Source organism: Lepus europaeus, chromosome 16 (assembly GCF_033115175.1).
Source record: "Lepus europaeus isolate LE1 chromosome 16, mLepTim1.pri, whole genome shotgun sequence".
Classification (NCBI taxonomy): Eukaryota; Metazoa; Chordata; class Mammalia; order Lagomorpha; family Leporidae; genus Lepus; species Lepus europaeus.
In genome coordinates, this window is record NC_084842.1 from 90,780,782 (window position 1) to 90,789,474 (window position 8,693).

General features: G+C 68.3%; 1 protein-coding gene across 1 annotated transcript; it reads right to left on the reverse strand.

Moving 5' to 3' along the window:
- Positions 1 to 1,068: 1,068 nt before the first annotated feature.
- NICOL1 (NELL2 interacting cell ontogeny regulator 1) lies at positions 1,069 to 3,525 on the reverse strand. Its single transcript, XM_062213100.1, has 4 exons — positions 3,471 to 3,525; positions 3,031 to 3,184; positions 2,835 to 2,923; positions 1,069 to 2,269 (listed from the first exon to the last, which is right to left on the reverse strand). Exons 2-4 carry the CDS (start codon positions 3,155 to 3,157, stop codon positions 2,204 to 2,206), a joined length of 282 nt encoding a protein of 93 aa, XP_062069084.1. The 5' UTR covers positions 3,158 to 3,184; positions 3,471 to 3,525; the 3' UTR covers positions 1,069 to 2,203.
- Positions 3,526 to 8,693: the final 5,168 nt, after the last annotated feature.

The window sequence follows — 8,693 nt, forward strand, 5'->3', positions numbered from 1 at the left end:
CCGGGCTCTGCCGTGCGGCTGGCAGTGAGCAGAGGTGGGGGTCGCGTCTCCCAGGGGCAAGTGCTTGAGGCAGGGAGTGGAGGTCAAGGGGGCGGCCGGGGCGGGGGCCAGTGGCCGTGCCAGCAGTCTGTCTTCAGGAAGTCCGCTTCCCACACTCATGCCTGCGAGTGCAGCCCGAAGGAGAGGGCTGAGGTCTGGGGAAGGGTGGGGACGCCCGGGGGCTTGGGCTTGCCCGGAGCATGGGGGTGGGGGACTACTTGAGACGACGATGACCTGTGGCTGGGAGGACAGTGCGATAAGGGCAGGCAATGGGGGAGGGGCGAATAAGGAAAACAGGAAGTCCAGGAGAACAAAAGCCGACCCAGAAAGGGAATGGCGACTGCTGCCTGCATCCCTGTTTACCGCTCGTGTGTCTAAAAAAGGGTTCACTTATTCACTGGAAGGGCAGAGTGAGAGAGAGAGAGAGAGAGAGAGAGAGAGGTCTTCCATCTGCAGGTTCACTCCCCAAATGCCTGCGACAGCCAGGGCGGGGCCAGGCTGGAGCCAGGAACGGCACCCGGGTCCCCCACGTGAGGGGCAGGGACTCAGGGTCTTCAGGCTGCTGCCTGCCCCGAGGTCCCCCTTCTCACCTGTCCCCAGGGAGCTCACCTGTCCTCACGGTTGTCCCCGGGCCCGGCCAGGTGCTCTGGAACTCGAGTCCTTCCCTCCCCTCCCTTGAACCCTGCCGTTTTCAAATGCTGGAATGCAGCTGCCCGCCCCACGGCCACTCTGTTCAGCCCATGGCCACTCCAGCCCGTCGGTCAGTTCCGCGGCAGCCAGAGCGTCCTGGTCAGATGTGAGGCCACGCTCCCGAGGCGCTGAGCAGGCCGTGTCCTCCAGCCTCCTGCCCGGCTGCGGGGCCCCGAGTCCCCTCAGGACAGGGCCAGCAGCAGCTTCGAGGATGGCCCTCCACACCCAGACCGGCCTGGCTCCGCCCCTCCTCCACACCCCAGGTAAGTCTCTCCAGCGAGCGCCCGGCTGAACCCCATCTTTTTTTTTATTTTAAGATTTATTTATTTGGAGGTCAGTTACAGAGAAGGGGAGAGAGAGAATCTCCCACCCGCCGGTTCACCCCCCCCCCCCATGGCCACAAGCACTGGTGCTGGGCCAGAAGCCAGGAGCCGCTCCCAGGCCTCCCGGGTGGGTGCAGGGGCCGTCTTCTGCTTTTCCCAGGCCTCAGCAGGAAGCTGGATGGGAAGTGGAGCAGCTCTGCCCCACCCCCCACCTTTTATAGTTAGGAGTCCCAAGGGTTGCATGGGGTCAAGGTTACAGACCACACACACAGGCGCACAGGCGGATGGACGATGCCTGGCCCAGGGCACACAACACCTCTATCTGACTTGTGCAGTCTGGCCAGGGAAGCCTCAGCCGCTGGCCTCCCCTGCACCCCGCCGGCATCGCCCAGGCCAGGAACCCTGGCCTGGCGGCCTCCGTCCCCACGGGGTCCCTCACTGGCCTGCTCCCGGGGCCACAGGGACCCTCCCCACCATGGCCGGGCTGCCGCGGGAGCAGTGTGTGTGCACAGAGACCTGGCCTGAGGGGCCCTGCCCAGACAGGTAAGCAGTGAGGATCACGGGCCCCTCCATGGTGGAATGAGCGGGTGAAGGCCCGGGCACCTTCCTGGGAAGGCGGTGCAGGTGCGCCCCGCGGCGCCGGGGCAGCGTCCTGCCTGCAGGGAGTGGCACTCACTCCCTCCATGCCCCCCTGCGCCCCTGGACTGCCTAACAATAAGCACACACTGCTTTGATAAAAGCCTCTAATTTTACTTAAAATATTTACAGAATGAACCACAGGGAGGTGATGTGCTCTACGTGGAGACCCCTGGCAGGTGCACAGGGGCGTGGCTGTGAAAATGGACCCCTGCTAGCTCCCCTCCCCCCTCCCACCAGCTCAGCCTCCCCAGAGCCCCCAGCCCCAGCCACCCATTGCAGAGGAGCCTCCGGGAGCCGGGCCAGTGTCTCCATGCCCAGCCTCAGGGCAAGGCAGGTCAGGGAGCACCCCGGGGTGTGGCGCACAGGGAGCGGTGTAGCAGGCTGAGAGCTAGGCCCCGGAGGGCCCAGCCGGGAGCTCCCAGGGACGGCACAGCAGAGGCTGGAGCAGGGAGGCGGGACACGGGAATGCTGGTGGGTGTTTACTGGCAGGGAGCAGAGCTGGCCCCGGGTGGTCAGCGCCCCGAGGGCCAGCAGGCGCACAGGGCCCGGCGTTCAGCCTGCAGCAGGAGGGTGTCTGTCTGCAAAGCAAAAAGAGGCCGTGAGGGTGGACACGGCCCGCCTGCAGTGGACGCAGCCTGCCCAGGGTGGACATGGCCCGCCAGGGGTGGACACGGCCTGCCTGGCATGGACACTGCCTGTCTGGGGTGGACACGGCCTGCCCGGGGTGGACACTGCCTGCCTGGGGTGGACACGGCTGCCAGGGACGCCCTCTTCCCTCAATGCCCCCCACCATGCGTGCCTGGGTCCCACCTCCCATTCCACTTCTTCCTACCAGATCAGCCTGACAGCTGCTCTCAGGGCGCCTTAACCCCCCTCCCCAGGGACAAAAAAGGGGCCGCTCCTCCAGGCGTGGGACCCGCCGGAGTCTCCCCTTCTTCCCACCTCCAGTTCTCCCTCTGGTAGGAGCGCGAGTCCCTGTCGCCCCCGTCCCCGCCCTCCGGACAAGCTCTGGCCCTGGGCTGTTCCTCCCGCCCCCGCCCCAGCACCCGGAATGGGCGCAGTCGCCCGGGGAGGGCCTGCTCGGGCAGCCGCAGGTGCAGCCCAGGCCGGCACCCACCCTGGCTCCCGGGCCCGCAGGCTCACCCGCGCGTCCAGGCTGTAGGCCGTCTTGCGCAGGTCCTGCAGGGCGCGCTGCATGAACTCGAACGCGTGGCAGTCGACGCACGGGCGGCCTGCGGGGGGAGGGAGCGGCGGCTCGGGCCCGGCCCCGCCCGAGGGTCCCCAGCCCCAGCCCACCGTCCCGGGGACAAAGCGCCCCGGGGCCGCGCCCGGCACCTACTCTGCGCGGGGACGGCGCTCCCGGCGGCGGGCTCGGCGCGCGCCCCGGCGCCCAGCAGCGCGACGCCCAGCAGCAGCAGCAGCAGCGGCGGCGGCCTCGGGGCGCGGCAGGTGGGCGGGGAGGCCATGGCCGGCGGAGGGAGCCCGGGGCCGCCCTGCGGAGGGCGCGCGGGGTCAGCGGCGCCGGCCCCGGGCCTCCCGCAGCCCGCGGCCTCGGCTCGCCGCCCCGGACCCCGTCTCGGCCGGCGGCCGCCACCGCCCCAGGCCCTGGACCCGCGAAGCCCTGTCCCGCCCGGCGACCCCGCCGGGCCCCACCCCCGGGCCTGCGGAGCCCCCGCCTGCCCGCCGACCCCGGGCACGACGGACCCACCGCCCCCCACCCAGCCCGTCCCCGGAGCCCCGACAACCCCACCCCGCGGCCCCGCCCCACCCTGCCCCTACCGCGGTTCAGGGATCCCGCGACTGGCGGCGCGGGCGACTCCGAGGACGGTGTGCGTGTCGCGCATGCGCCCCGCCTGGGTCCCCGCCACCCCTCGGCGTCGTCATGGAAACCCGAGGCTGTGCGGGCCGCGGTTTAAAGGGACAGTCGCGTTGGGGGTCCCCGCAGGCTCTCCCTGGAGCGGCGGATCCCAGAGAGCGTCGTGGAGGCGGCGGCGGTTACAGACGCGCGGCCTCCGTCCCCGGCCTGGGACAGCGGGGCGAGGCGAGGCAGCCCACCCACCCGCTCGGTGCCCAGGGAGCCCCCTCCCCGGGGCCGTGCGCTCGGGCCCGGGGCGCCCTCGCTGCGCCTCTTTCCTCCCGAGGGGGCCCGGAGCCCCGGCCGCGTCTGCCCCCTGGCTGGGTTCCCCGGGGCTCGCCCTGTGGGAGGGACGGGACCGCGACCCGCGCCGCGGGGACTCGCGCCGCGCCCCGGAGGACGGCCCCGGCCTCGCGTGCGCCCCTCGCTCGGGCCCGCCGCACCCCCCGGCCCGACGGCGCAGGTCGCTGTGGCAGCGGGCGGGCGCGTGGCCGTCACACGCAGGCGAAACCGAGCTTGGGCGGCCCCGCCTTCCGCGTCCCCTCCGCCCCTTGTCCTTGTCCCCCGGACGCGCCAGCTCCGCCTGGTCCAGACCCCGCAGGTGCACGGGCTTCGGGCAGGTGGTGCGGCCACACGGCTGTGCGCCACGGCGGCCTCCGCGGCCCGCTCAACGCCGGGTTTCTGTCCCCAGCGCTCCGGCTCTGGCGCCTCACCGAAGGGGACCTTAGGGCGCTCGTCCCTTGGTGACCGGCTGCTGTCACTCAGCAGCGCCCTCAGGGCCCATCCGTGGGCAGCGCGGGGCACTCGGACCCGTCCACCTCTCTGCTGTCAAGGAGACCCCTCCCCTCCCCCAACTATTTTTTTAAGAGGGCAGCTGCTGGGCAGGTGCTGGGGCAGCGGTTAAGTCACCGCCTGGGAGGCGGGCACTGCACCCGGGAGGTGCCCGTCGGAGTCCCGGCAGCCCCACGCGTGATCCGCTTCCTGCGGGTGCGTGAATCCCTGCCGCCCACCGGGAGACCCGGATGGAGCTCCTGGCTCTCGGCTTCAGATCCACACCCAGCTGCTGCGGGCTCTGGGGGGTGAGCAGAGGATGGACAATCTCTCCCCTCCCTCTCTCTCTCCCTCCTCCTCTTCCTCTCTCTCCCTCTCTCTCCCCCTCCTTCTCTTCCTCTCTCTCCCCCTCCCTCTCCCTCCTCCTCTTCCTCTCTCTCCCTCTCTCTCCCCTCCTTCTCTTCCTCTCTCTCCCCCCTCCCTCTCCCTCCTTCTCTTCCTCTCTCCCCCACTCTCTCCCCCTCCCTTCTCTTCCTCTCTCCCCCTCCCCTCTCCCTCCTCCTCTTCCTCTCTCCCCCTCCCTCTCTCTCCCCCTCCCTCTCTCTCCCCCTCCTCCTCTTCCTCTCTCTCCCTCTCTCTCCCCCTCCTTCTCTTCCTCTCTCTCCCTCTCTCCCCCTCCTTCTCTTCCCTCTCTCCCCCTCCCTCTCCCCTCCTCCTCTTCCTCTCTCCCCCTCCCTCTCTCTCCCCCCTCCCTCTCTCCCTCCTCCTCTTCTCTCTCTCCCCCCTCCCTTTCTCCTTCCCTCTCCCCCTCCCTCTCTCACCCCTCCCTCTCCTCCTCCCTCTCTCCCCCTACTCTTCCTCTCTCTCCCCCTCCCTTTCTCCTTCCCTCTCCCCCTCCTCTCTCCCCCTCCTCTCCTCCTCCCTCTCTCCCCCTCCTCTTCCTCTCTCCCCCCTCCCTCCCTCTCCTCCTCCCTCTCTCCCCCTCCTTCTCTTCCTCTCTCCCTATCTCTCCCTCCTCTCCCTCTCCCCCCTCCTTCTCTTCCTCTCTCCCCCTCCCTCTCTCTCCCTCCCTCTCTCCTCCTCCTTCTCTCCCTCTCTCCCTATCTCTCTTTCCCTCTCTCTCTCTCCTCCCTCCCTCTCCCCTTACTCCCTCTCTCTGTATCTATCTGACTTTCAAATACAGTGGAAGTAAAACATTTTGGAGAGGAAACTCTGAAAAATAACCAAGTGGGAATATGGAGCCCAGTTAACGGCTCCGTGCACGCTGGCGCGGGTGAGGCGCGTCCCTGAGCTGGGACATAGGTCAACAAAAAAGGTGAAATCCCTAAAAAAAAAAAAAAAAAAAAAAAAAAAAAGGAAGAGAAATTGGCAGTTGTGGTAGTGTAAGAGCCTAACCGGAGTGTGACTGGGGCCTGGGTTCAGGTCCCGCCAGCGCCCCCTGCTGCTGATCCAGAGGCTCCGGGCTCCTCTGCCCTGCCGGGCCACACAAGCATTGGAGGGGTGAGGCCGAGGCTAGCAGCTCTGTCCATCCGTCGTCCCTTTGGCTGTGGGGAAAGGAGGAGCCAATGGCCTTCGGCAGCACTCGGAGAGACCGTGGCTCGGTGTCTCCAGGACTGGAGAAAGACGCTGACTCAAAAACTCAAGGCCGCAGTCAACTCCCTGCAAGTTCAAGTTCACGAGTGACAGGCGCTCACGGGAGGTCAGGGGTGAGGCAGGGCTGGGTGCCCGCACCCACACGGCAGTGCCTGGGCCAGAGTCCGGCTCTGCTTCCAGCCCAGCCCTCTGCGGACGCACACCCTGGGGGCTCCTGCGTCGGCCGGTGGCCCTGGCTGCTGCAGCCGCTGCTCTGCGGACAGGAACCTGGGTGGAGACTGAGTCCTGCCACCCCCCGTCCCCCGAGGAGGGACCCAGCTGGGCTCCCACAGGGCAGAGGCAGCTCCACTCTGCAGGCCAAGAGGAGTCGCGCCGGACTCCCATGATTCCAGCGCTTGGAGCAGCCGCGCGCCGTGCAAGGAGAGGCAACAGGACAGGACGGTGAGGCCGTGCCAGCGCCCCGGCGTGGCCCCCCAGTTCCGGAACCCCCCAACCTCGCCAGCTGGCTCAGCGCTGCCTCTGGAGAACCCAGGCCAAGGCTGACAGAGGCTCCCCCTCCCTGTTCCCGGAGCTGCGCGTGGACTGGGCCGCTGGGCGCAGGGGGACAGTGTGAGGTCTCGCGTCCACCGCGGGCTGCGGGGTAGTCACTGTCGTTTTGACTTAGTTTCCCTGATGAGCAGTGCCGGGGAGCGAGGTTGCCGACGCTCCTGGCCCCTGGGGTCTCTCTCTCCACAGAGCACCAGATGGGGCGCACAGCAGGCCTCGGAGCCCCGCCTGGCGTGAGGCAGACAGGGCAGCGCTGACCGGAGCACCGGGCGCGGAAGGGTTTGTCTTGCAGGCCGGGCTCACAAGGCCTCCCCCACGCCCGGGCTCGTCCTCTTCCCGCCAGGAAGGACCAGGGTGCAAATGCCAAGCCAGGTCAGAAAATGGAAGACTGCACAGATTTCCCGAAAGCCTGCCAGCGCCTCAGAGCTCATCAAAGAGAAACTGGGGTCCAGACGCCGGGCACACGGCGGCAGGAGGGGCGCGGGGCCACTCCCCCCAGCCAGGATGCCGGCAAACCGTGTGGACGGAGCCCAGCTGGGCCCGTTCACCGCCCGCACCGGTGGCAGGCGCCGTGCTCGGGTGTGGACGGGATTCCGGGGCCAGGCTGCGGCGCTGCTGTCAGCGCGGGGACAGCGCGTGGCCCCACGGACAGGACAGAAAGACACCGTGGGGGGCGTCCACGGGGATCTCCCTGCGCCTACACCGACGTTACCGTCCTCCTGTTAGCTTCCCGGGAAAGAATTTTCTGGAACAAAGCGTCCGGTCAGGTTGACGCAGGAGGTGGGGGTTCTGAGTCCCAGGAGGGGCTCTGGGGTGAAGCGAAGCGGTCTGGACTCCCAGTCCTTCCTCGGGTTCCGTCCGCAGAGTCGCGGGGAGGCGCTGTCCTGCCCCGCCGCCCCGGGAAACAGACCGCAGCTGGATTCGCTCCAACCGACAGCCAGAAGGCCGTCCCCACCTGGAGCAGGCAGAGGATCCGGTTCCTTCCTTGGAAAGGTTTGTTTATCGGAAAGGCGGCGCTCCAGAGGCGTGGGGGAGGTCTTCCAGCCGCTGGCTCATTCTCCAGTTGGCCAGAACCACCAGGGCTGGGCCAGGAGCCGGAAGCCGGGAGCCAGGGGCTTCTCCTGGTCTCCCATGGGGTGCAGGGCCCAAGCACTGGGCCATCCTCCACTGCTTTCCCAGGCCACAGCAGAGAGCTGGCCTGGAAGAGGAGCAACCGGGACCCGAACCAGCGCCCATGTGGGATGCTGGCATCTCAGGCGGTGGCTTCACCGGCTACGCCAAAGCACCGGCCCCTTCATCCCGGTTTTAATGGCGGTGCTTCCGTTGGGAGAGGAGCGTGCTGACGTGGGTGCAGGGACCCAGGCACGTGGGCCTGCCCCTCTGCCTCCCAGGCGCCTTAGCAGGGAGTTGGCCGGGACGTGGGGGTGGGAATGGAGCCGAGGCACTGACACGGGTGAGGCGGCCGCTGACCCTGCTGGCCAGAGACGCTGCCCAAGCACACCCGAGCTCTCCAGGGTGGCTGGACTGCGGCCTGAGGGACGTCGGGACGCTGTGGATTTGCAGACCTGCCCCTGGGACTGCCTGTCCTCGCCCTTCACCCACCTGTCGTCACGCCCGGCCGCGGCCTCCCCGCCGGGCCGCCAGGCTTGGGGCGAACACTGAGCAAGCAGCGGTGAGCAGAGTCGCGGGTGGGCTCAGACCTCGTTCCCTGTGAACTCCCACATCTCCCGCGGGACGGTCGCGATTCCGCCGAGACACCGTCACACACGCCTCTCCCACCGGCTGCACCCTCGGGAGCCTCAGCACGAAGCAGCCGCCCGAGGCACCAAGGCGCCGGTTCCGCGTCCAACCCAGCGCCCAGGAGGGCAGCGGAGGACCCAAGGGCTCAGGCCGTGTGCCCACGTGGGAGACCGGAAGATGCTCCCGGCTTCGGCCTGGCCAAGCCCTGGCCGCGCAGCCATTCGGGGAGCAACCGGGGATGGAACGTCTCCCCACCCCCAGCTCTGCCTCCCGAATACATGAAATCTTTGCTCTAAGGATCTGTGATCAAATGAAGGCATCTTCAGTGACGTCGGCATTTAACGACCACCTCATAAAGGCCTCAGGGTCCAACAGGTGCCTCCCGCAGTCAGTGCTGCCGGCTCAGGCGCCCGAGGGCCCAGAACCTCCGAGCCTCCGATCGGCCCCTGCGCGCTGTGGCCAAGTCCGGTCTCCCCAAACCGCCCCCGGCTCCTCGG